General features: G+C 45.1%; 1 protein-coding gene and 1 long non-coding RNA gene across 3 annotated transcripts in view; both read right to left on the bottom strand.

Moving 5' to 3' along the window:
• Positions 1–27,190, bottom strand: part of LOC308573938 — a 61,827-nt gene that overhangs the window by 22,556 nt on the left and 12,081 nt on the right. The gene's annotated exons all lie outside the window — the stretch shown is intronic.
• On the bottom strand, positions 1,860–26,314 carry CILP (cartilage intermediate layer protein). Of its 2 annotated transcripts, none has more exons than XM_081171043.1 (9): positions 26,184–26,314; positions 21,957–22,133; positions 16,137–16,220; positions 13,576–13,845; positions 11,731–11,916; positions 9,689–10,003; positions 9,324–9,432; positions 6,866–7,023; positions 1,860–5,094 (listed from the first exon to the last, which is right to left on the bottom strand). In XM_081171043.1, exons 2-9 carry the CDS (start codon positions 22,018–22,020, stop codon positions 2,747–2,749), a joined length of 3,534 nt encoding a protein of 1,177 aa, XP_081027169.1. In that variant the 5' UTR covers positions 22,021–22,133; positions 26,184–26,314; the 3' UTR covers positions 1,860–2,746. The 2 variants fall into 2 exon arrangements, with proteins under 2 accessions (XP_081027169.1, XP_081027170.1); XM_081171044.1 differs by lacking the exon at positions 26,184–26,314 and adding an exon at positions 22,522–22,601.

The raw sequence follows: 27,190 nt of genomic DNA on the forward strand, positions 1-27,190 counted from the left end.
TCACCAATAGCAGGGAACAAGCTTTGTGTTGACAAGGGTGGTATTTGAGAGTATATCCATTTACTTTTCCCTGTAAGAGTGAGGAGTAAAGTGTTGCTTTGGGGACAGTTGCTCCTCAGGGTCTTGGGCTAAGAGAAATCTTTCTCTTACCTGCAACCCTCAAAAGGCGGGGGACTGTTGGCAGCACATGTGGGGGCATCTTGAAGGGGTGGGCGGATGCAGAGCCAGAGGGAGTCCAATTGCATGAGTGGAAGTTGACTCATAGCATTGAACACAACTCAGTGTGCCTGCATTCTATGCGCTGTGCAGCGCTATAACACCTTGCAGTACATAAGTGCTCTCTCCACACACAGTCCACTTGTCATGATGGTGGTGTTTTTTTACTGTTGTTTCTAACATTCTTGGCGGTGCTGTAGCACCAGTAAGCCAACAGGTGGCACTCTGTGCTTCTGAGCCTAACATACATGGTCAGCCAACATTACTCCTTCAGCTGGAGTAAAAACAGTATCTAAAGGATGCTGTTAGATTAAACTCAAGCAATCCACAGCAGAAATTCAGAATAATAGTAGTCAGCAGGCAGCCTTTGCTAATGAAGTTGCTATTTTTGGGCTGGGAGTCAGCCATATACTTCAAATGCAGGTGGTGCAATTAAAGGTTATCTGGCAGTCATGCATGACAAAACTGCCCCCCAAAATAGACCTTTGTGATAAAGAGATAGTAAAATGCACCGGAGAGGTAAGACTTGCTTAACGAAACATCATCTAACCTCCCAGGAAACACATCAGAATGGAGAGTTGGATAAACAGATTGTTTGGAAGCATTGGAGCCAACTCATAGGGGCTGAGGTTCCTTCAGGGCCCCCAATAAAATATTTGACGCGGCCAGGCTCCACCAAGTTCACAGGCATTGTCATTCAAATGGTGTGTGCATGCTGTGTTTTGTTATGTGGGGCAGGCCTTACCTGGGGGCCCTCCGCATTTTATTCAAGTTGGCACCCCTGCAATGGAAGTGACCGGAAACTCCTCTCAACTACAGAAGTGATTGCTGTTTCTATTTAAACCCACTTATTCTTCCTCACAAATGGGCATAATGTTGACTACTGATTTCATAGAACAGGTGTGGGGAATCTGTAACCCTCTAGTTGTTTGCTAAACTACAACTCGCATCATCTCTAGCCATTTGCTGTGTTGGCTGGCATGGATTGGAGTTGTAGTTCAACAACTGAAGGTTCCCCCACTTCCTGTTGTAGAGGAGCCTTTTTCCTATGAAGGGCTACTGACTTACAGGAAGAGTCAATCAGCTGACCTACAAGTTCCCTAGGCTGGCTAGGTATAGCATGGGCCCAACAATTCTGCTTCAGGCCTCAAAACAAGAGTGATGGGGCACATGTTAACTCTTGATCCATAATATTTCCTGTTTCTATTTTAGGGAAGTAATGTAAGACTTGTGGGCCAAACTCATCCCTGCAGACTTGTCCCCTGTGCTCTATTTAGTTAAGCACAATTTGTGCTTAAGTGGCACTGGCTTCTTTGACTAGAGCTGGGGAAATTCTAGGCTGAAATCACTAAGCCACAGAGCTCACTGGGTGACTTTGAGCCATTTGCTGTCTCTTGGCCTCCCTCATAGGATTGTTGTAAGTACTGGCGGGTGGGTGGGTGGGTCGGTTCACAGAAGAGCCCATACATGCTGCTTTGATTTCCTTGGAGGACGTGTGGGGTGAAAATGTAGTGAATACATTTACGTAATTGGCATTTCTGTGTTCTGCAAACAAGGGAAGAAGTTTGCAAGAGCAGTATGGCAGGAATGAAAACACACACACAGTTGCAGAGCAAATACAGAAATAAATATCATTGTTCACATTTACAGAGTCTTACAGATACTGTAGATTCAATATGAAGGAATAGCTTCCTTTTTATTTATCATTTGTTAATGGGGCTGCCAAAGCCACTTATCAGAAAAAGAATTTATGTACATTTTTTTTTAAATATTCGATATAGCTTCTTCCACCCTTGCAGAGAACATTTTTTTACAGTTTTAAACATTCTTCTGAAAAACAAGATCATAATTACATATATTAGGTGTTAACTCTTCAGCTGCATTTGGTCAGAGACTCTTAAAATGCAACCTTCCTCAAAGGGAATCTTCAGTACTGGTATTGATTAAATGCAGTAAGTTCTAAAATTTCAAAGAAAGGATTTGCCGGTGATGCAGAATTTGGGCTGAGGCTAGCTTACATACAAATATTCATTCCCTTTTTAAGAGGTATGCAAAATTTAATCCAGGTGGAAGGAAGTGGTGAGGGGGGGGGGTTGGAGCACATCAGTGAGAGAAGGGCCTTCTTGTTGGTGCATCTTGGTCTGTCCTGCATACACTCTCTTCCTTTTTTATTATTTATTTGTTGAATTTATATACCGACCTATACCCGGAGGTCTCTTCAGACAGTACTTCACTGAGAGGTGCTACTGCTTAAGCCAGGGACAGCCAGTGTGGTTTTATCAGATGTACTAGTGCTTGCTATTTATCTTGTTAAGTATTTCACTGCATTCTTAGGATGAGATCTGAATGTTAATAAAAGGTGTCGAAGGACTCAAGGAACTTCATATGGGTAGAGGCTTCCCCACATAAATCAGTGTTTAAAAAAATACTATTGTCCATGTGATGCTGTCCCCAGAATTTACGTGTGTGCGCGCTGGCAAAGACCCTCTGAGCCCCATGGAGCTGTTGGATCACGTTGGATTATAAGATCTTATTGGGTTCTTTGAGGAACTCTGACAAAGGGGGTGCCTTTCCCCCTAATCTGACCAGCACGGCTTTCGCTTGACCTTCTCACCCCTACCCTCCCTCTAAGAGGGCTCACCGGGTACCTGTTCGGCACATTGCGCAGGGATTGGAACAAGCTTTGCTGTTGCGCGTCTCTCTCTTGACAGTTGAAGGTGAGCGCTATGCCCACGTTGGTCTTCATAATTCTTGAGGCTCCGTCAGATGTTCCGTCGAAGCACCTTCCCAGAGCTATCTCCTTGGCTGTCCTGGGATCCTGGTCTGTAACTGTGTAGATCCCATAGTTGTGACCAAGAGGGTCAAGAGGCGCCAACATGGTGTACTGACTGGAGTCGTTGTTGACCGCAACGGGAAGGTGGTTCACCAGATACTCATGAAGTGTGCTGCTGACACTCTCCCGGTAGCAGTTCCCTTGTGGGATGATTTTCACCAGTGTCCGATCAACACGTTCCTGGTCATACAACATGCCGCTGCACTTGAATTCCAGGCATGCTGCTGAAATGTTGGGTCGCTCTTGGTCACGGATGCTACGGACATCTCTGATGCCATACAGCTGGCCAACTGTACGTGGGTGCGTGCCCCCCATGTTGCGAGACCTCACATTCACCTCCAGGGGCCCGTTGATCCTCACCTTGACATAGCAAGCCCTAAATTCCATCGGTTTAGGCCACCAGGCCAAGTAGTCTTCTGTCCAGTTCATGGGGTCGTCCTCGTTGAAAGGAACTGTGTTGTAGTCATACCTGTCTCCTTCTACCCTGTAAAACCTAAAGTGAGCGGCACTATGTGGAGCCATTTCACATTCTCGAAGTTTCTCGTAAGGGTATATGGGGCCGTTGCTCTCTTCAGCAGCGTTTGGAGTGGGCTTCGCCACGCTGATGCTGAAAGCGGTCTTTTTCACGTTACGATCCATGTGGTCCGTCCGCCGGTACTTCAGCTTATTGAGATACGGCTGCGGGACTCCAACAGCAGTAGGACTAAGCCTTGGAGATGAGGAGACAGCTTCAAGCTCCTCCCCTCCAAGGCTCGCCATGACGTAAGCGCTGTAGGCATCTGGGTTTTGGTCATCGCAGAAAGCGGGCACGCAAACGCCGTTGGAGCCAGTGACAGCGCTGTCAAAGCGGCCCCATGCTCTAGGATTGGTCGAGTAGCCTGGTGTGGGCTCCATGTTGATAACGGAAACCACGACCCCCGTAACTTGCTCACTGGGCAGGTACCTTTCGCTTCTGTAAGTGCGCACCTTGATATAGCACCGCCTGCTCTCTGGGACGTCAAGGTTGAAAAGCCTCCTTTCCCTTATCTCCATGTTGCCTACCAGAAATGTCCGTTCTTCTCGCTTGTTGCGCCTTCTCTGGTCAAGCTGGAAGTCTCCTTCTTCTTCCCATAAGCCTGTCTGGGGGTTCAGAGACCAGAGCTTCATTCCCTTCAGGTGTTCTGGCATCCTCACCTGAGCGGAGTCTAGGTGGACTTTCACTTTCCCTGCGTTGAGGGTTTCGGCGGAGGTTTCATCCGTGAAATCCATGGAAAACATGCCATACGTCCGCAGAGGGAGCATGTCGCCTTCGTCGTCTACAAAGTTCAAGTCGCTTTGTGCTATGGCTGCACTAGAGACATTCCTTGGGTCCAGGAAGGTCACACTGGCTTTCACCTTCCCAGCATAGAGTTCTCCGTTCTGTCTATAGAACGTATTGGGGGGAATTTCCAGTTCGGCTATCGGGTCATCCCCCTCCATAACTCCCAGAGGTATCACGCTGGTCTCTGTCGACTCCAGCGTGACGGGCGGATTCTTCCTTAACATCTTGATCTCATGGAAGACGGTCCCGCCGTTTTTGTTGAAAGGCAGCACCTTGGTTGTGTTCACAAACTTCTGAAGGCGATCGACGAACGTGAGGACCAGCCTCTCTGTGTTGGGTGGCACTTGAATAGAGAAGGTTCCCTTATAGCCGGTCATGCTCACCCTGTTATTCCCCATGTATATATGGCCAAACCTCATGGGCTCTTGCGTGTCGGAAGCCACGGCTCTTCCTCGCACCGTCACCTTGGCTTCAACGCACTTCTGACAGCCGCACCTCACATTGACTTTGATGGGAAGTGTGTACCCGGAACAGGTTAATTCTCGTGTCTCCATTCTGGAGACCCCACAGCAGTAAGCGGCAACGTCTTTGCAGCGGAGGCCGTTATCCAACATCCCAAAGCAGGCACTGGATGGGCATCTGCCAACGTCATAGTAGAAGGAGCCTGTTGAGTTTTGGAAGCAGTCGTGTGGCAGCCGGATGAGATAGCTCTCGGGCCTTGGGTTGCAAGGAGCTTCATTCTTTGCTGTAGAAATAGATTTCATATGTTAGTTTCTTGTGCAGCCATTTCTGTGAGAGTTCAGGGACTTCCCTTATGCAGGAATGTTGTTCAAGCCAAAAAGTGAGAGTTCTGAACCCATGTAACTAAGGGCCGAATAACACAGGATACTAATGACATGGGTGTCCATTGAGTGAAGAACTTTTCTCTGGAAAGTAGCTAGCAATAGGGGAGAGTCATCAAATTGTAACGTTGGAAGGGACCCCAAAGGTCATTTAATCCAACCCCCTGCAATGCAGGAATGTGCAGCTGCAATCCATTTGGGGATCGAACCTTGGCGTTATCAGCACCGCATTCTTACCAACAGAGCTAAGCTGGTGAAATTCAACTCAGTTTGCATTTAAAGGCAAACCTGCGTAATTCACACTCTCCAAATGATAAGCAAACCCAAACACAGCACTCCTTCAAAATTCACGCTTTTCTGAAATTTGCAGTTCTCTGGCCACGTAATGTGCACCAAAAAAATGCACCAGCTAGGGAAAAGTGTACATAACAATGCACACATTTGTCAAAACAGCACATTGTAACACACTATATATTAGGCAAATTGCATACAAAAATGTGTGCATTAGGAAAAAGCCGCATAAAAATGATGGATTTTCATGAGCTTGCTGTCGTTGTTTTCAAGCAAACGAATGTGGAAATGTTGGAGAATTGAACTTAAGGTTGGGAAAATGAGAAACTGAAATTTGACAGCTTCACCAATCCTTGCAAGTAGCCAAATGGCACGAGAGGTGGTGGTGGGGAGTTTTTACAAATTGCCAGCATAGGAGACTCAACTTGGATTGGGACCCTGGTTTGGGAGGTATGGGGGCTCTAGACTGAGTCCTGGACATTATAGATGGAGAGAACAGCTGTCCCATCATGAGTGCAGCTTGGCAGCCAGATTACAAACGGGGCACCTACTTCAGGTCTGTTTGCCATGGGGCCTAGCTGCTATGGCACCATAGAACTCCAATTTCCTGCCCTCCATCCTTCTCTCCTGTTTCTAAATGTTTCATTTGTTCCAAGTTCAGCTGAGCAACAGTTTTTACCCTATAGATGTCAGGTATAAAATACAGGCAGAATATTTGCAGCTGCTTTTCAGATACCTTTTTTCATTTAAAAAAAAAGCTGAGATGGCACTACTTTGTTTTTTTGCAAAACAGTTGCCTGCTAAAAAATAAATAGATGCCAAAATATTTTTTAAAAAAATATTGTTTAGGATATGCATTTAGAAATGCATACACTAAGATAAAATAATGTTGTGTAGATTTTTTAAAAAACGGCAACAATGTGTGAAAGAGGGAATTGAACAGACTTCTGAATGGACATCTGTGAAATCAACACAAACTATAGAAATCCACGCATCCTTTCTTGCCTCATGAAGGCAATTTCCATTGCTTGAATTAATTAATTAATTTATTTATCTCATAAAATGTATATACAGTGGTACCATGGTAGTCAAACATTCAAAGCTCCTGCAGCCAATCGGAAGCTGCGCCTTGGTTTTCGAACCGTTTCGAGAGTCGAACGGACTCCCGGAGCGGTTTAAATTTGAGAACCAAGGTACAACTGTACTGCTTAATTGGAGTGGGGGGGACAACCCTCCAAGCGGTCCAGTCCCACTTCCACTCTGTGGTGTGGGTGTGCACTGGGACTGCCCCACTTGCTTCCATACACTATAAGTAAGGAATAGGGAAGATTTGAAGTCCACCACCACTTCTGCCTCCCTGCCCCTCCAAAAATGGCTTCTTACCTGTTAGAGAAAGTGTGGCTGCTCGGGACTTCACAGATCCTGCATCACTGCTGGTCTTGCAATAATACTCTCCAGCTTGGTCCATTTTCAAGTTCTTTATCACCAGGTTGCTTTTGTACTTATAAAGCGAAGGGTCTAGCAAGGTTTCGTTGTGGAACCTGTAGTATTTTCAGAAAGGGAAGACTCAAAGCTTAGAATCAAAGAGATATATTTTTTTGTTAAGTTGTGGGTGAACATATCCGACGACACAGCGATTCTTCAAACAGCTCTTGTTTATTCACAGGCCAGAACTGAACTGAACTGAAGGGTTCAGCCAGCCTGCTTATATAGAGCTCCACTAGAACGCAACAGTAACCATTTTCTGTAACTATCTAATCACTGAACGTCACTTTCAATCCCTTATTTGCATATGTGGACCTGAACTATCTACAGTATCCCCCTGCTGGCCCAGGGTGAGAACTTCAGTACATAACATTTTCCTACCTCTCTTTGCTTTTGTGGATTTTCCAGGTCTGCTGTCTTGATGATTTCCCTTTCCCCACCCTGGCAATGGAAAGCTAATGGGAGATCTGTGATAAAAGTTTATCGAATCAATAGCAGCCTCGTACTCGGCGTTGCTCAGGAATTCTAAGAAACCCAAAAGATCAGTGCAGTTTTGAAAGGTCGGGTCTGCCATTGTGATTCAAAATGGCGTCCAATTGCATCCAAACATAAAAAGCTGCTTCCTGATCTGAGGAACCATTGTGCAACATTTGGTTAGGGTGTCTTAAGCAATGTCCCAAAGAATAGCGAACAAACAAACAACGTTCCAAAATATATAGTAGATAAATAATGTGAAGAAATTAGCAGTATACCTCTAAGAACCAAGTGTTTGGGACAAACAAACAGGTGGTGGGTTTATCACCCAGACTCCTCCCTCCATCAGTTGTCACCTGGCAGCAGTCATTCCATCAGGCAGCAGCAGATGCGTGAAGATAAAGAAGCAGGACTGCTCTATCAGCACAGCAACTTCTGTTGCCTCCTCTCCCTGAACTTTTTCATCCCAGCTGGACATCAGAACAATTTGTAACCTTTCAACTTGTAGATGAGTTTGCCTATCTCTTCCACCCTCCCAATCCATTTTCCTTTTGCGCTGTGTGTTTGTTTTTTTGTAAGCCTTTTAACTGACTTGCAAGCCACCCTGCAAGTCTCTCTCTCTCTCTCTTTTTTGCTGAAGAGCGGGATTAAAAATTGTCATTGTCAATAAATATTGTGGTTGGTATTCAGCTAGGCTTTACTCAGACTAAACCCATTGAAATGAACGGAACTGAGTTTGTTGTTTAGTCGTTTAGTCGTGTCCGACTCTTCGTAACCCCATGGACCAGAGCATGCCAGGCACTCCTGTCTTCCACTGCCTCCCGCAGTTTGGTCAAACTCATGCTGGTAGCTTCGAGAAAACTATCCAACCATCTCATCCTCTGTTGTCCCCTTCTCCTTGTGCCCTCCATCTTTCCCAACATCAGGGTCTTTTCCAGGGAGTCTTCTCGGCCAAAGTATTGGAGCCTCAGCTTTAGGATCTGTCCTTCCAGTGAGCACTCAGGGCTGATTTCCTTCAGAATGGAGAGGTTTGATCTTCTTGCAGTCCATGGGACTCTCAAGAGTCTCCTACATCATCATAATTCAAAAGCATAAATTCTTCGGCGATCAGCCTTCTTGATGGTCCAGCTCTCACTTCCATACATCACTACTGGGAAAACCATAGCTTTAACTATACGGACCTTTGTTGGCAAGGTGATGTCTCTGCTTTTTAAGATGCTGTCTAGGTTTGCCATCGCCTTTCTCCCAAGGAGCAGGCATCTTTTAATTTTGTGACTGCTGTCACAATCTGCAGTGATCATGGAGCCCAAGAAAGTAAAATATCTCACTGCCTCCATTTCTTCCCCTTCTATTTGCCAGGAGGTGATGGGCCCAGTGGCCATGATCTTCGTTTCAACCAATTTTAGTGGTCTACGTTGATTAGATCTTGGTTGAACACCACCCTATTTAAAGAATTGTTTATTCTAGTGCTATTAGGAGGCTCCATATGTTCTGGGCTCACAATTTCCCCCCTCCAAAAGCTTTCCCATCTGCAATTTTCCACATGGGCAATTACTTTTATAACTACACACGTCAGAAGCACCAGGGCGGGTAGCAGCTAATGTTGATTTTGGGACAGAAAACATCCCTCCTTTTGCAGGTTGCTTTGTGTTCCTTTAACAGCTCCAAAACCATGTTGGGGAGTCACAACATTCAATTCCATGTAATGTAAAAGGTGCCGCTTCACGTGGTTACATTTGCTGCTTTAGAACAAAACTAATGTCAGTGGGAGCTTAATGAAATAAAGACTGTAGCATTAGTGTAATGACTTAATTATAGCTTTATGCAGTTTTTATAACCTATTACGGAACACACTTTGCCTGTGTGAACTTTAAGGACTTACCAAAAGTATCGGTCAGGTACCGGGTCTCCAACAGCCTGACAACAGAAAGAAACACTTTGTCCCTCTCTCCTGGCTTTGCTCTCGGGATGCGTCACCATGTGCGGTTTTTCTGGGGGCAGAAAATATTCCTCACTGAGTTGGCTTACATAGCTGGATTTACCATTTCCTGTGTTTGATCCAGACCTGGAGAACCTCAGGCCTGCCGGCCTAATTAAACCCACAAGGCCATTTCCTCCCAAACTACAGCCACCTGCTCCACCCTTGATGTCATATGTGAGCTCAGGTGTGTGGCAGGTAACAAGAGTGTGGCTCCCATGCCTTTGAACAGTTTGCACCGAAGTTGCTTGTTAACAGACTTTGTTTACCTGCTCTTTCCAAGTGGATGTGGACTGATGAGGAACGTCCAGAACTCTCGGGGACGATGACCAAAGCTGTTTTGTAATTGGGCTTTTTGATCTGCAAGGCGGTTTTGCCATCAAGGCACACGCCAGGAACCTGAAACTCCCCATTGCTGTCAGTCACTGTCAATAGTTTTGTTGGCTTGGTTTGCAAGGAGACGGCCGCACCGACTGCAGGGCCACCACCTTGCAAGGAGACTTTGCCACGAAGCAGGTGTTCCTCGCACATGCAGGTGTCACATTCGGCATTCACGTGGCCCATGGAGCAAGTCATGTTGCAAACTGAGGGATGGAGAAAACAGCCGGTTATGACACATCACATCATTTTTTATTTGACTACGTACACAGCTTGCACACAGAACACAGTACTCCCCAAAGAATGCTGGGAACTGTAGTTTGTTAAGGCTGCTTGGCATTGCAGCTCTGTGAGGGGTGAACTACAGCTCCCAAGATTCTTTGGGGGACCTCATGTGCTTTAAATGTATGGTGTGTACACGGTCTTCTCTGAAACCAGCACAATTAAGGGTTGCATCCAATGAAGTTACAGACCTACTTAAATTATGGATCTAAGTTAGGTGTGTCCATTAATTTCAGTAAGTCTACTCTAAGTATGACTGGTGTTGGAGACAACCCCAAAAGAAGGAAGAAAAGAATTATCCTAATAAACACATTTTTACTTGCAGTTTTCTGACTAATGTACACATTTTTGCAAGGATTGTAAAAATGTCTTTTACTAATGTGTTCATTTTTACACACACTTTCCGCTAATATTTTCATTTGATGCCATGAGTGCTGGAAAGAAGACTGCTCTCTGCTACAGGGCTCATTTCCACCTGGCCCACTATTATTATTATTAACAGTCACTGGAGAACCACACTGTAAAATTCAGACAAGTGTGAATTTTGGGTGGCTATATTTCGGTTCTCATATTATTTGAGAAAGTGAGAATTTGATAGATTCCCCTTTAAAAGTGAACTGAACTGAATTTCCCTCCCATCCCTAGACAGAGCTGAAAGGACCACAGTCACCACCAGCCTTTCCTCCAAAATCCACATTTAGGCAATGCCTTTGTTAGCAGTAGTATAGTGGCAAATTCAGATGTGCAGGGTCCTTCCATGACAAACACTGCCACACCTCCTCACAGCCATGCCCCCTTCTAAGACTATACAAAATTCCGAGAATATGGCTATAATTCTACAACCACAATAATATTTGTTGTTGTTACAACAAACAATGCAAATCTCCATTGGTTGCATTTCTATTTTCTGTGGACATAACGTGGGCAAATGATTTGAAGTCCTCCAATATATTCTTTCTGTGTGACTTATTTATGTTTCCTTGAAGTTCCATTGTATATAACAGAACTTGCATACCATTCCCTTGAAACGGAAGCACCTTGCATTTTCAGTGTTCATAAATGCTTAGCTTTGGAACATACAGAACAATGGCTCCTCTGTGTATCTGAAGAAGTGTGCATGCACACGAAAGCTCATACCAAGAACTAACTTAGTTGGTCTTTAAGGTGCTACTGGAAGGAATTTTTTTTATTTTGACTATGGCAGACCAACACGGCTACCTATCTACAAATGGCTCCTCAGTGATCTTACCACTCTCTTTCTCCAAAGTGACCCTTGGAGCCAATCCTCAGTGGCTGACTCACCTCCTTTCACTCTGATTGGCTCCAACCAGCAGAAAGGGTGGGAAGACTTCATCTCAGTGGCCAAGAAGCTCCCCTTTCATGCCGATTGGTTGACCCCAGTATGCTGGAGGGAGGGACCCTTCTGGGACCCAGTTGAAGAAATAGCAATGGGTCTTCAGCCCCAGACCACAACACCTCTTGTTGGTTAGGGACCAACCAAACTCTCACAAAATTGTGACAAGCTTTTGAGTTCTCTTCATCAAGCAAGGTGCTAGACGAGGCATTGTGGGGACGAGAGTTTGAGGTATGGGGGGGTAATATGCAAGTACAGTTGACCCATAACACAGTCTTAGAATTTTATTGGGGGCACCTGAGCAAGGAGGTCCAGGACAGCGTCGTCCTTCCTCGCTCACTTCTTTGCAGTGTGGCTCCTGAAGGCTTTCCGCGAGACAGGTCCTGGTCCGAGTCTGGACACCATCCTGTTCACATTTTGCAGAACATTCACTCCACGTTGACCACGAAGACCATAACATTTTGGAATCTTGAGGTAAAGTGTCTGGCAACAAGATTGTCACTGTGTTACTGAGGTCTGGCCTCATGCATCCAAAATAAAACAATTGGGGCCTTTCTCTTACAGTGATTTCTTTCTTTTTTTAAAAAAGAGTGCTTTTAGTGAATAATAGAATTAGCCTTCTCTACCTCATCTTCTCGAGCATATCTTGGCCATAAATCTTTCCAAGGAAGACTACTTTCTCCTTGGGCAAAACCTGCTTGTGCAAAGACCCTCACTAGGAAATCTCCCAGTCATGCCCATCCACTTGGGTGACTTTAAAATGGGGGTATTTAAAGTGCAGTCAAACCATCAATTCATGTTTTGCTAGACAGGCACATGTTAGGAGCTGAATCTCACAGAGTTTTCCTGTAAGTTTGCTAGAGAGAACTCTGTGCCCTGAGCTATACATATTTTCCTACCAGCCTAGGCATATCATCTTCTTTGTCACTATCCACCAAGCCAGAAATTTGAGAACATTTGCTGCATTTGAGCTCCAATGTTCAGACACCATCTTAAGCTAGGCTAAAGTATGTCTTTCTAACAGAATTACCATTTTAATCCTGAACAAAGTCTGAACAAAGCTGCTGTATCTGTTACTCTCCAACAAGCATTCTGAGTGAGTAAATGTCGTTTTTACCTTTTTACAAGACTGTTTGTGCAATTATTGTTTTAAGGGGGAAATACTAGGAGAATCCAGTCTGCCTTAAAGCATCCTGGATTGCTTAAACTAAAAGTCTAAAACTAGCCTATCTATGCTTCCCTTTTAAGTTGCAAAGGGATGGCACTCTGCTGAACTCACAAACGTGAGGAAGGAAGGATAATATCTAATAAATGTAGCCTCTCCTAGCATCTATTCACACCCCAACATAAAAGAGGATTAGACAAATTCCTGGAGGGTAACGCTAATGGTGGCTATGCTCTGCCTCTACTGTTGAATACCAGTTGTTGAGAATCACAAGCGGGGAGAATGATGTTGCAGCCAGTTCCTGCCTCTGGGCCTTTGGTTGGTCACTGTGAGAACAGGATGTTGGACTACATCTAGCCTGATCCAGTGACCAGGCCCTTCTTATATGATACAATACGATAATCTTTATTGTCATTGACCCATACAGAACAATGAAACTGAAAAAAATCTACAGACATTCAAAAACCAACAAGCCTGCTAACCTAGCTATCCCAGCCTGGTTAACCCCCTAAAAACTCTGATACCCCATAATTAAATACAATATACTCCCATAGAGACAACCTTATACTGGGTTTAAAACCAAAATCACATTTGGGGAGAAACTGTTTCTCAGGCGGCTAGTCCTAGTCTTTATAACCCTGTACCTTCTTCCAGAAGGCAGAAGCTGAAAGAGATCATTTCCGGGGTGCACACTGCACTATCTCTGCAGCTTTCTTATGACACCTGGAAGCATAGATTTGATCCAAGGTAGGAAGAGTGCACCCAATTATTCTCTCTGCAGTCTTTACAACCCTGGATAGCATTGTTTTTCCCCTGACGGTGCAGCTCCCAAACCACACACACTGACCATAAGTTGATACACTCTCAACAGTACAATGGTAAAATGCCATCAACAGGTCCTTTGAGAGATTGTTTTTCTGGAGGATTCTCAGAAAATATAACCTCTGCTGTGCTCTCTTCATCAGGTGAGCACTTACCTCTGGGGCACAGGAAACGCACAGCATAATTCAAGCATGTTTGCCCTGCAGGCTGCTCCTTGTTCAGGCACCAGAATCCCTCTTGAGCATTGGAGTGAACCACCTGGCCTGTGCTGGCGGCAGGGATCCAGTCTGTCGTTCGGGCTTCGACGCGGATGGGCCTGGGACACAACCTGTCCCGATAGTAGAAGCGGATGGCATCTGTGCGCTCGTAATCCCCATTGCCTCCAGGGTGGTCAATGTTAAACCAAGTGGTCCATCTCACATTGCCTGGATAACAGAGAAGGATGCAGGGTGCCTCTCACGTACCTGGAAACCTTCTTGTCTTCCATCAGTTTTATTGTTTAGAATTAACAAACTCCCTAGCTTAGCAAGATGGAAAACATGATTTGGAAAAGACACTGGTGGGGGGACCCTAGCTAAGTGCTGAGACATCTGCTTTGCAGACAGAAGCTCCTCATCCTTAGTTGAGATCCTTGCATCTCCAGGTATGTCACCTGGGAATGTCTTCTGCCTGAGGCCCTGGTCACTGCCAGTCAGTGTAGATAATGTGGAGCCAGATGGACCTATAGTCTCTTAAATGAGGTTTCATATGGCACAGCCTTGCAGGATCTCATCTAACTCCAGAAAGCTATTTTTAGCTAGTATGTATATAATTCAGCTCTGTTTTAATTTGTCCCCTCCTTCTCTTCACCCCTTTGATTGGTTAACTGTCTACTCAGCTTTCATTTTCTATTTTCTTAATCCAATGTAAACTGGAAAGTTTGCAGGGAAGGGCTCAGTGTTAGAGCGTCTGCTTTGCATGCAGAAGGTGCCAGGTTCCATTTCTGACCTCTCCAGATAGGGCTGGGAATGTCCTCTGCCTGAAATCCTGGAGAACCACTGCTAATCAGTGCAGACAATACTCAGCTAGATGGACCGATGGTCAGGCTTCATAAGCCAGCTTCCTCGGTTCCTCCACTTGCTCTTAGACATATTCAGAATCACTTTACACAGTTAAAGTGGTATTGTATACTGACGAAGAGACTGATCTATGGATCAGAAAGTCCCTGGTTTGAACCTCGCTTGTGCCATAGACCCTTTTGGTAAGCCACTCTCTTTCACTCTCTGCCCCGCAATCCTCAATTTCTATTTTATTTATGTATTTTTCACTCTATAAGAAGCACCAGACCACAAGACGCACCTAGTTTTTGGAGGAGGAAAACAAGAAAAAAAATATTCTGAATCTCAGAAGCCAGAACAGCAAGAGGGATCGCTGCGCAGTGAAAGCAGCAATCCCTCTTGCTGTTCTGGCTTCTGGGATAGCTGTGCAGCCTGCATTCGCTCCATAAGACGCACACACATTTCCCCTTACTTTTTAGGAGGGAAAAAGTGAGTCTTATAGAGCAAAAATACGGTATATAGGATTTGATTACTTAAAAAAAGCAACCCACAACCTCACAGCAGTTTACAAAAAAGAATAAAACAACTAAATTACCCGTAAAACATAGTAAAAAACAACAATTTAAAATCTCTGAAAACAGTGTTTCCCAAACTTGGGTCTCCAGCTGCTTTTGGACTACAATCCCCATTATCCCTGGCTAGCAAGACCAGTGGTCAGGAATGATGGGACCCGTAGTCCAAAAGCAGCTGGAGAGCCACGTTTGGGAAACACTGCTCTAAAAATAAGTAACATCAACGATAAGCTAAAAACCAGATTAAAGCATATCAACATTACAGTGGTACCTCTGGTTACGAACTTAATTCATTCCAGAGGTCCATTCTTAAGCCGAAACCGTTCTTAACATGAGGCGTGTTTTAGCTAATGGGGCCTCCTGCTGCTGCTGCACCGCCAGCGCGCGACCTCCGCTCGCATCCTGGTGCAAAGTTCGCAACTAGGGGCATGTACTTCCAGGTTAGTGGAGCTCGTTAACTGAAGCATTCGTAAGGAGGACGGTATGTAACACGAGGTTCCACCGTACACATATCTGGAAAGGCTTGCCTAATCAAAAACGTTTTAGCAGGCATTCCAAAAGAGCACAGTGAAGGTACCCACCAGATGTCAATAGACAGGGAGTTCCAACTTTCTGGGTGCTGGGAAATGATAGCAATTACCATGGCTAACCTTTGCTCACCCCCCACCAAACCTTTTTGTAGCTACTGAATGCTTGACTAAGGTGGGCTTTGGGCATGATCTAGAAAGGCTCCCTTTCTGTTCTCGTGAGGAATAAATGGACCAGGTGCTGCCACCGCTCCTTACGCCAGCCCAGCATCTACTGCCTGAGGAGGCTGCCTTCTCTGCCTATTGGCAGGACCGGCCTTGAAATGGGCTGCGGTTCTATGTTTGACTTTCGCTGTCCAGCAAACGCAGCCAGGCCGATTCTCTTTTGCTGCTCGCCAAAAGTTGTTCAGCAGTGGCAGGACTTACTTAGTATGTTTTCCATTACTGAAGAAAGTCGTGGAGACAAACTGGTTGGATCTGTTGTAAATTAAATCATTCTCTTTTTTTAAAGGAATGGCAAAGTCCGAGACATCCTCCCTCTTTCCTAAAACAAAACTACTAGAGATGGGAAATGACTTACTGTCTGGACCGCGTTTGATCAGAGGGTTGTACAGTTTCTCTCCTGGCTTGATCTTGCTGACTGATTGCTTTAGAACTCGCTCGCCTCAGGGAGAGAAAAGTCAGGAGAAAAACATAAGCAAATGAGCTGGAGAAAATAACATATTGAAGTGATAACAGTAGCATAAATTCTACTATACCCAGCTATTAGTTTCTAGAGAATACATACTGGGAGTCCTCAATACTCCTTGTGATGCTGGAATTTTGTAAATGCATGTCCACTTCAATTCCTGATGTGTAGAGACACTGTGGTTACTGAGTGTAGGAATGGGTGAACCTTTCAAATTTTGGCTTCTCGTTTTTTCCAGCCTTAAGTTCAGGTTTCTACATTTCCACAAAAGTTTGCAATATTTTGTTTCATGTCCTGATGAAAATTCACCAGTATTTTAATACCAATCTCTCCTAATGTACATATTTGTAGGTGCAGTCTCTCCTTATATACACATTTTTGCAAAGCAGTGTTCCCTAGTATAATACCTAGGGCTCAGCCTGGATAGCTCAGTTGGTTAGAGGGTGGTGCTGATAATGCCATGGTTGCAGGTTTGATTCCCGTATTGGAGAGCTTTATATTCCTGCATTGCAGGTGGACTAGATGATCCACGGGGTCCCTTCCAACTCTACAATGCTACGATTTTAGTATGGTTTTTCTGCTCACTATAATATATACATTATGTGCACACCCTGCCCTAGCATGTGCACATTTGTACACATTCTGCGGCTGGAGAATTACACTGCAAAACTGGGAGAAGCGCAAATTTTGGTTCACGGATTGTTTCAGAAAGTTCATACAGGTTTCCCTTGAAATGCAACCTGAATAAAATTTCTTTCCAGCCCTACTAAGGATCCCTTGTACATGTCCATAGGTTCACATATTCCAAAGCATCCTAAATAGGTTCTGGGACTCAGCCCTGCCTCAAACAGAGCCTTAGTTAGAGCCAAAAAGAGCCAGAGGCAAATCCCTTAATATAATGGCATCAGTGCACAGGCTTCTTTATAGAGAACATGGAAAGGGGTTTTTTTTGGGGGGGGGATCCCTGCCTGAAAGTGCTCACTGTCTCGGATCTCAATTTTTAGTTGCCCATGTTACTCTCTAAACAGAAGGGGGGGAAACAGGATATGGGGGAAATGGAGAGACATATTTGACCCGCTAGACCAGGGGTCAGCAGGGTTTATCTTGCCTGGGCCGGATCAGTCCCATGGAGATCCCTCCGTGGGCCGGATTGTGCATGTGTGCGAGTGATTTTTGGCATCTGTGCGTGAGCAGACACAATTTTCAGCGCGGTGGAAGTGAGTCCCCGCGCTGCACTGCATAGGTTTAGCCCAGCGCGCAAGCGCGCAGCTTAGTTTGGGGACAGCTTGTGGGCTGGTCAAACGATCTCCGCAGGCCACTTCTGGCCCATGGGCCCTAGGTTGCTGACCCCTGCTCTAGATTCAACTAGCCATTTAGATTCAACTTAACATTTAAACGTTTTTCTATTCTGTTCTAACCAAAAGTGGCTTATGACACAAAACAGCGGAAGTACAGTGGTACCTTGGAAGTCGAATGGCTTGGCTCCCGGGCAAATTGGCTCCCGAATGCCACAAACCTGGAAGTGAGTGTTCCTGTTTGCGAATGTTTTTTGGAAGCCGAACGTCCGATGTGGCTTCCGCTTGACTGCAGGAAGCTCCTGTGGTCAATCGGAAGCCACGCCTTGGTTTTCGAACCATTCCAGGAGTCGAACAGACTCCTGGAAAGGATTACGTTTGAGAACCAAGGTACCACTGTACGATCTAAGGTATTAAAATGACATGTTCGATATTGCCATGTCGATAATATATTCCAGCTGCTGCTCCTCTTCCTGTCCTCCACACAGCAGAGTCTCTGAGATGCCAACCCAGATTCTTCAAAGGACCACCCCAAAGTGCTGTCCTCCCATGACCTCAACCCAGAGGCAGTACCTGCCCCACCCCCCAGGCACCAAGACTTCACATTTGTGGTGTTCTTCTGACCCTTCTGGGCCCTACCTGGCCTGCAAAGGTGACACTCTGCAGGTGTCAGGGTGGAAAGATTGCCCCATCCCCTGCCCCAATTCTGCTGCTATCTCTGTTGGTAGAAGCCTTATTGGCCACAGTGCTGGGCAGCCTCACAGCTGTAATAACAGCTGCCAAGTAGAGCTCTCTGCATCCACACACACACCCAATAGATGTGCGTGCAAAGGAGAGGCGAGGGGGTGCATGTGAGCATTTGGCAACGTGATGCAAGAACAAAATTGTATAGTCTGCTGCAGACCTTTTCCCAATTTTTGTGTTCTATACAAGACATTAGGCATTAAGGGGAGGAAGGGAAACAACTCCCAGACTCTAAAAGGAAGCCACATGACGATTCGAATGTAAATGAAAAATCCAGAAAGTTAAGAGAGGAAATGACTGGCTGATACAACCTCCCTTTGTGGTTCTGTCGGCTCGGCTTACTTGTCGCTGCACAGACTTGGCTGAAGCTAAACTCCTCTTCTAATTCCTTCCTGTGGAGGTAGAGCATGGCTTGTTGGCCAAGTCCCCGGCACTGCTTGCCCTTGACTGCAAGGAAGGAAGTGATCCCGTTGCCAGCACTGAAGAAAGGACTTCGGAGCAGTGTGGTGTAGTGGTTAGGGTCATGGGACTTGAGAGACCAGAGGCCAAACCCTCCATCAGCCTCAAAGCTTGCTGAGTGACCTTAGGCCAGCCACTTTCTCTTCTCTTTGCCTCGCCTACCTCATAGGGTTCTTGGGAGGATAAAATGGAGAAGGAGGATAACCACCTTGAGCTCCTTAGAGGAAAGGTGAGGTAAAAATGTGATTTGAAAATAATATCATAGATGACCTATTTACTGAGTGTTCACCCTGATTTGATTACACATTAGGTTTTCTTGATTACTCAGAGGGTTACACAATAGCGTGAAATGCATCTCACACAATTATTATTATCATTATTTATTAGATTTAGATACCATCCTTCATCACAAGATCTTAGCGTGGTTCACAAGATTAAAAGTACATGGTAAAAGCACAATTAATAGTTAAAACAAAGACAACAAAATAATACTCCCCTCCCACGAACACGTTTAAAAGGCTGATTTTAATCAGCCAAAGGCCTGGTTGAACAGATATACAGTGGTACCTTGGGTTAAGTACTTAATTCGTTCCGGAGGTCTGTATTTAACCTGAAACTGTTCTTAACCTGAAGCACCACTTTAGCTAATGGGGCCTCCTGCTGCTGCCGCACCGCCGGAGCACAATTTCTGTTCTCATCCTGAAGAAAAGTTCTTAACCTGAAGCACTATTTCTGGGTTAGCGGAGTCTGCAACCTGAAGCGTATGTAACCTGAAGCGTATGTAACCCGAGGTACCACTGTATAATGAAGGCACCAGATGAATACACTGTCCTTGCATAGCAATGAACCTGAAGTCCCACCTGCATGTTTAACAGTCATGTCTTGTCCCAAAGTGTTCTGGGAGCTGTAGTGTGTTAAGGGTGCTGGGAGTTGTTAAGAGACACCCCCTATTCCTCTCACAGAGCCACAATTCCCAGAGTTCGCTGGGAAGAGGGAGTGCTAAAAACCACTCTGGGAATTGTAGCCGCCAGCACCCTGTACAAACTGCAACTCCCAGGATTCTTTTGGGAAAGCCACGGCAGTTTAAAGTGCTGTCAACACACAATGTAGATGGGACCTCTGGTTCATTGCTATGCGGGGGGCAGCGCCTCTGTGCGAGATGCGTTTTCAGAAGAACAAATGTTCGCGGTGCCTGCCGTTGGTGTAGTGGTTCATTTTATGGCAGCCGACCCAGCCTGTGGGGCAAGAGAGCAGCTGGTTTGGGGATTGGAAACAAAAGGTTTTGTGTCTGTTCCCTGTCAAATTTGGTTTCCACTTGAGTGTGCCAAGCGGCAGCTGTCTGCGCAGGCTGTCGAGCAGAACCTCTTGCAGAGTTGAAACCACGACAAACCCGCCTCCCGCCCCCACTTGAATGCATCCTCCGCTGAGGAAGGCAAGCAAGGTTGTTGGGGCAGGCAGGGGAGGCCAGAAATTCAGCCCACAGAGAAGCAATCGTCCCATCCTATTCCCAGCACAACTCCATCAAGGCCGGTCCTACTGTTAGGCAAAGTGAAGCAACTGCCTTAGGCCGCAGATCTGAGGGTGGAGGCAGCTTTCCTAACCCACCCACCACAGCCATTCCCAAGGGGAAGGCAGGTGTGTGTAAGCAAAAGACAAGCAAATCTGTCCATTTGGGTTTCTCACATTCTAATCCCCCCCCCCCCCCAGTCTTGAGTTCCGTTCTCCCCACATCAGTTTTTTGGTTGGGGGGATTTAAGCCCTCGTGGGTAAGTCACAGGGATGTCAACTTGAATAAAATTTTGAGGGGGGAGGCAGGTAAGCCCCACCCTGAATAATCAATCACAAGACACACACACCATTTGAATGGCCCCCACAAATATTATATGGGGTGGTGAAGGGACCTTGGCTCCTATGATCTCCCAGCCTAACCTACCTCACAGGGTTGCTGTGAGATAAAAATGGAGACGACGAGAACCATGTATGCTTGAGCTCCTTAGGTGGCATATAAATGCGACAAGTAAGCATGTAAATAAATAAAGTATAAAGAAATTGAATGTGAAAATAATTTAATAGTGTCCCCCCTTACATTTAGGCTGTGCATACACAATACATTTAAAGTCCCCCCTCAAAGAACCCCAGGAACTGTAATTTGCTAAGGGTACTGGGAATTATAGATCCATGAGGGGCAAACTACACTTCCCAGGATTCATTGGGGGGGATTTAAATACATGTTGAGGTGGCCAAGGAGTACCTTTTATTGGTCTGCACTCCACAGCCTTCCCAGGTGTTTCCTGAAAATCCCATGGCATCCTGGGCTGGGAATTCCTACTCCCTGCTGGGCACCTCTTTTTATTTTCAAGTAACACATTTACTTTTTCACTTTTGAAGAAATCCCTGCAGAATTTTATTTTAAGGTACAAGGAATGACTTTCCTTAAAAGCAAGGTCTGCAAGCACACCGATCTCTGGCCTTGGCAAACAAATCTCCCTGGCCTCCTGTGCAACAGTTTGCCCCCTGAGGCAACTCCTCCATTGGGGCTTTTTCAGATCAAGAAGCAGAGGCAGCCAGGGAGGCTGCAAAGTGTGAGGGAAATGTTTACTGGGAAGAATAACACATGCCATCCTTGGCCACCTGCAGGGCCAGGCCACTTTGCCACTTGAGGCAAAACAGAAAATGGCACCTCTGCCGCTGCTGCTTCCTCCCTCCACCCCCTGCCGCACTTCCATTGCTGCCTTAGGCAAGTGGAGATGGCCAGGGGAAGCCCTGGCATGTTGAAGGAGGTGGGGCAGATACAGGAAGGAGCAAGCAGGGTAGCAGCAAAGGAGGCAGAGAGCGGCATGCTCCTTGGGGGCTGGATCTGCCACAACTCCCAGCCGTCCCCAGCCTGCTACTGAGGTGACTGCCTCATGGGCAGGTCAGCCTGGTCACCTGGAAACATTAAGGTAAGCTCTATACTTCACAGCCACCAAAGTTATAAAGGAATCCTCAAATGCCCTGCAAATGAGATGCAAAAAAACAGAAGCATTGTTCCTTCAGGAAATTAGAGAGCAAGTTTTGGCCCAGCACAATTCTTGGTGGACCTTTAGTCTGACCCAACAGAGCTTTTTTCTGATGGTCCTTCCAGGGCATGCAAATGCTGCATGAAGAAGACCATTCTTAGACCTGGATAGCTAAAACAAAACAAAATAATAAAAATTTCATCTTTGATGCTCACCGAAAATGCCTGCCACTCCGAGAAGGATGAAGGAAGCCAGGAGGCATCGCTGTGTTGCAGCCATCCTCCAGGGACAGAACTGGTTCCTCGTGGGGATCTGAGTCCCAGTCAGATTGGATGCATTCAGGTGGTGCCCCTCTGGTCTGAGTAGATGTTTAATCTTCCTGCATGGAACAACTGGTGGGAAAGGAGGACATGTCTATCAACAGGAGCCTGACCTTGAGAGTCTTGAGACTTGGCAGGGATCTGCTTGGCCACTGAAAAAACAGGAGGCTGGACTAGATGGGCCATTGGCCCAATCCAACAGGCCCTTCTTACATTCTGACAAAGTTAATAGATGTGATTAATATGGGTAAATTCATCTCAGTGGGTCTGCTCTGATTAGAATTTAGTTGGATACAGCTGTGATGGGTAAAAGCCCCGGAAAGCGTGGGATGAATGGAAGGATTAACGGGAAGACGTATAAACACTCCACCCACAAATAAGGGTGAACGGAGGGTGATTGCCACACGTCATATAACCGCACTCCCCAAAAAACAAATTAGAGTGAAAGCTCAATAAAGACCAAAGTCTAACCTCCATGTAAGCAAATCTGGATGAATGCTCAATAAACAGGGCTTCTAATGGAGCACCCGGAAAAAAACCACCCATGCCCTCTTAGGCTGTTTTCTCGGGACAGTGACGTCATCACCAGAGAGGGTCTGTTCCCCGAGCATCTTGGCCAGGGAGGACGCAGCAGACTGCACTTTTGGGAAGCTGGCTCTCCCTGCTCTAACTTATTGGAAAATCGAGTGGATGTTTCCCCTCTCCGCCCCCCGCCCTGAAACTCCTGGCATAACTTCTCTAGTATAGCAAGAGGGAAGCATGTAGCAGAGACAGTATTCATATCTGTCTATCCACTTAAGCTTCCACACTAAATCTGTTCTGCAGATGATGGCTTCTTGCAATCTCATTGGAGGCCCCCTTTTAAAAGGATTAAACGCCCCCAGAACTGAAATGATTCAAGAATGCTGAAATAACGGAGCTTGGCCACGGCATATCCATCCTGTAACACAATCCTCCCTCCTGAGATTGGAACATCCTCCGAGACATATGCTAAGGAAAAGAAATATCCTTGTTATAGCCAGTTTCGCTCGCAAATCAGATAGGAATGTAGCCAGAAATGATGAGGAAGTGTAAACCCTTTCCCCAGAGCCCTCAGACACAGATGTGTACATGCACATGCTACATGTTTTGATTTGCACTGAGAGAATATACAAATTATTTTACAAGTTTCTAGTCCTGTTGGTGTTAGGATTTTTTTACAAAAATAAAATGTCTGTTAAACGGTAAAGGGACCCCTGACCATTAGGTCCAGTCGTGGCAGACTCTGGGGTTGCGGCGCTCATCTCGCTTTATTGGCCAAGGGAGCTGGCGTACAACTTCCGGGTCATGTGGCCAGCATGACTAAGCCGCTTCTGGCGAACCAGAGCAGCACATGGAAACGCCATTTACCTTCCTGCTGGAGCGGTATCTATTTATCTACTTGCACTTTGATGTGCTTTCGAACTGCTAAATTGGCAGGAGCAGGGACCCAGCAACGGGAGCTCACCCCGTCGCGGGGATTTGAACTGCTGACCTTCTGATCATCAAGCCCTAGGCTCTGTGGTTTAATCCATAGTGCCACCCACGTCCCTAAAATGTCTGTTACTAAGTACTGAATCCTCTTCCACCCAAACAAAATAGAATATGAGATTGTCCAAGCAGCTAGGCAAGGAAGGAGTCTAGCAGCAACTGAATTCCTAACCCCCAGCCATTGAGATTCCTACTGAAACTCCACTGTGGAGAGTTTCACTAGGCACTGCCCTCATGTCTTCAAGCCTATCATGATGTTCACAAGGTCTAGAAACTTTGATATTTTAAAACTGATGTTATAAGGAGTTTTAATACTGTGTCTAATGCTATGTCAGGAGTTGTGTGCATTTGCAGGGAATCCCTATGCAGAATGCAAACCGTCCTGGTAGAATCCTTGCAGCAGGCAACACATTAAGATTAGGGTTGTAATAAAACCTTGCTCAAATCCAACCTTTGGTCAGGTTTTCAAAAATTCAAATCCAAAGTTAGAAATACGTTTTAGGGGCACTTTGGAAAATGCTTCTTGCCATTTGTTTATTTATCTGTTTAAAAGATCTCTATCTCACTCTTCATTAAAATAATCCCAGAGCAATGTGCAATATAATCAAAAGTATATAAACCAGCGAAACGTTTAAAAATCGTTTTCTGACCTGGTGCCCCAACCAACATTATAAGGCAAAACATTTGGAGGAGTCCAGGTTGGAGACAGCTGAGTTAAAGCATCCTTACCAACGCAAGTCACAAAAGACCTCAGCCATAAAACTGTCCCAAAGGAAACGGAACATTACAAACTTATTGATGTTCTTCATTCTTGTAAATAAGCTTAACTTTCCAGCATCGCCATGTGGTTAGGGCTGGGTGAATGTATCAATTTCACCTTTTTCTCAGTTTCTCATTTTCTTGATTTTAAGTACAGTTCTGCACATTTCCACGTTAGTTTGTGATTAATGGGGGGGAAAAGGTTCTCATGAAATTCATCAGTGTTTTTGCAAAGCAATTTTCTCTGACATACTGCATTGTTGTATGTTATTTTCACTAGCGCAATTATATGCACACTTTACCTAAGTCTACGTATTTTTGTACACATTACTTGGCTAGAGGACAACATTGCAAATTTCAGAGAAGTGCAAATTTCGAAGGATGCCCGTGTTTACATTCTCGTATTGTTTCGGAAAGAGTGAATCAGATAGGTTTGACAAGCATAAATTTGAATTTCTCCCCCAAATCCCTACATACGTCACCCTGTGTTTTTTAGAAATCTTGAAATAGAACATCATATATAATTGGGAACGCTTCCAGACAGCCTAAGCATTCATCTTGATTTGTTTGCACTAAGTTTGTGGGTAGGTTATAATATGACTTTGGGTCAAGCAATTGTCATCCCATACATCCAATGCATTTCAGCATCACTTTGGGGGCACAGCAGGTTTTGTTACGCAAGAGCTCTGGATCAGCTTTAACTGCAACCACCCGAATTTGCTGGTATGTGATTAAATCTCACCCGAAAATAGTGACAGCCTGGAAGGGCCTTGTTTTGTTGCAAACAGATGAAATGGAGGAGAATATGCTATTGCAATTGCCTCCCACACATCTCCTTCAGATCCCTCTGAAGTAAATATGTTTGTGGGGGAATCCATCTGAAGCCTAAAGAAGGTCTGTCCAAGATGTAAACAAAACAGAGTTTAGACGGTTGAATGAAAAAATTCTTTCTTTCTTTCTTTCTTTCTTTCTTTCTTTCTTTCTTTCTTTCTTTCTTTCTTTCTTTCTTTCTAAAACTCTTGTTCACATTTGCCAATACATTTCATTTTAATGCAATTAAATAAAGCCTGAACTTTTTTTGGTTGTTTTTTTTTGCAGGGGGGGTGGGAATCATCCATTCCAAGCAAAGCAAAAGGACTTCATATCAGAGACTTAGGCACATCCATCCATTTCTCCGCCAGATGAGAAGCTCTTCATGCTGCCTGGATCACGGCAGTGGCTCTTTATTGAACATCTTTGAAAATTAACACTCCCCTCCTTTTTTCAAATTCTGAATGTTGAGTGATAGCTGGAGAAAAATCGGGAGGAATTTATCCAAGTCCTGAATTCTCTGACCTGATGGTGTGAATAAATTAGGGACAGCCTGTCCTAAATCAGAGGTTCTGTCCTGGCTGGTGTGGTCCCTTCAACTTTCCCAGTCATTGCATCGTGATGAACCTGCCTTGCAAATCCACTGTTTTCACACTGCAGAACAATTTGTCCTCTGCTCCTCTGACACAACTGCCTCTTATAAGCTTCTAACTTGCTACTTAACCAAGCATTCAACAGTTCCATGGTTAAAAACAACAACACATTTTATGTGTTTAGGATATATATAACCCATTCTTAAAGAAACCTATCAAGATAAATTAAAGCACAGTCTAAATCAAGCAAGCAGCAATAAAATTTTTGTTCCTACCCCTGCCTCTATTTCTTCATGTTGTATGTAAGTGGTTTTTGCATATAACAGCATATAAAGTCAACCCCACACCATTTTTAAAAATGGACTTAATGATGGAGAAGCTCAGATTTAGTTCTGCCTAGTCAAGCTCTAAGAAGTTTGAGATGCTAAGAGAAATAAGTGTTGCAGCTTACCCCAGGCTCCCAGTTCTTTGCGCCTTCTGGACTCCTGTCTAAATACATCCGCTCTGAGTGTTTTCCAACTGCTGGGGTCTCTTATATAGCCTTGTGTAGAGCTTAGGGGGTGGCATTGAGCCACACAGATGGAAAACCTGCTCTGACAGCAAGGAAACCAGAGACTTTTAAAATCCCTTTAAAGGAGGAGATGCAAACTTTTTCTGGACGATCAGAAAAAAATGTAACGGCCAGCAGGCTAAGTGGCAGTGCTCTGGAACACACTCATGTATTGAATAACTTGTAAAATCACCTTATTCTGAGGTCCTAGTTCTGAACCACTGGGATCAGTGGGGCCAGCTGCAAAGGGTGGTACGTTTGGGCATTTGCTGGGGCCCCCAAGCCCATCGCCCCAATGGTGCTGCCCTCAAGTCTTATGGAGCACCCCAAAATGTCAGCATCAACATGAGACAGTTGGGTTTGCACACCCTCTTTCATTCAGGTCATTTCCCCCCACCCACAGATGGAAAATGCACCCCAAAAGTCTGCACCACATTTTGCATTCGTGGCAGAGATTTAGCCTGCAGTCAAATGTTTTATAAAAATTAGATTAGATTAGATTAGATTAGATAAATTTATTGTCATTGTCCGTATATACACAGTATACACAACAACGAAAATCAAACACCCACCCAAATCAAATCAAACACCCACCCAAAGACCGGGTTCACATATACATTTGCACGTATCTCCGACTCTCTCATCCTATTCAGACATAATCTATAAAACATAACATAATCCAGAATATAACATGACCTATTAAGGCATAACATAACCTAAAACCTAAAACATAACCTAAAACCTATCTCATTCCTTCCTACTCTCTGCTTGCTAAACCTTGCAACTGGCCCTGAGATCATTATTTAGAAATCTCTCTGTTCAACTGCAAAGCTTTTCTGTTTGTTTGTTTGTTTCTATTCTATTCTATTCTATTCTATTCTATTCTATTCTATTCTATTCTATTCTAT

Source organism: Podarcis bocagei (assembly GCF_964188305.1).
Source record: "Podarcis bocagei genome assembly, chromosome: 14".
Taxonomy (NCBI): Eukaryota; Metazoa; Chordata; class Lepidosauria; order Squamata; family Lacertidae; genus Podarcis; species Podarcis bocagei.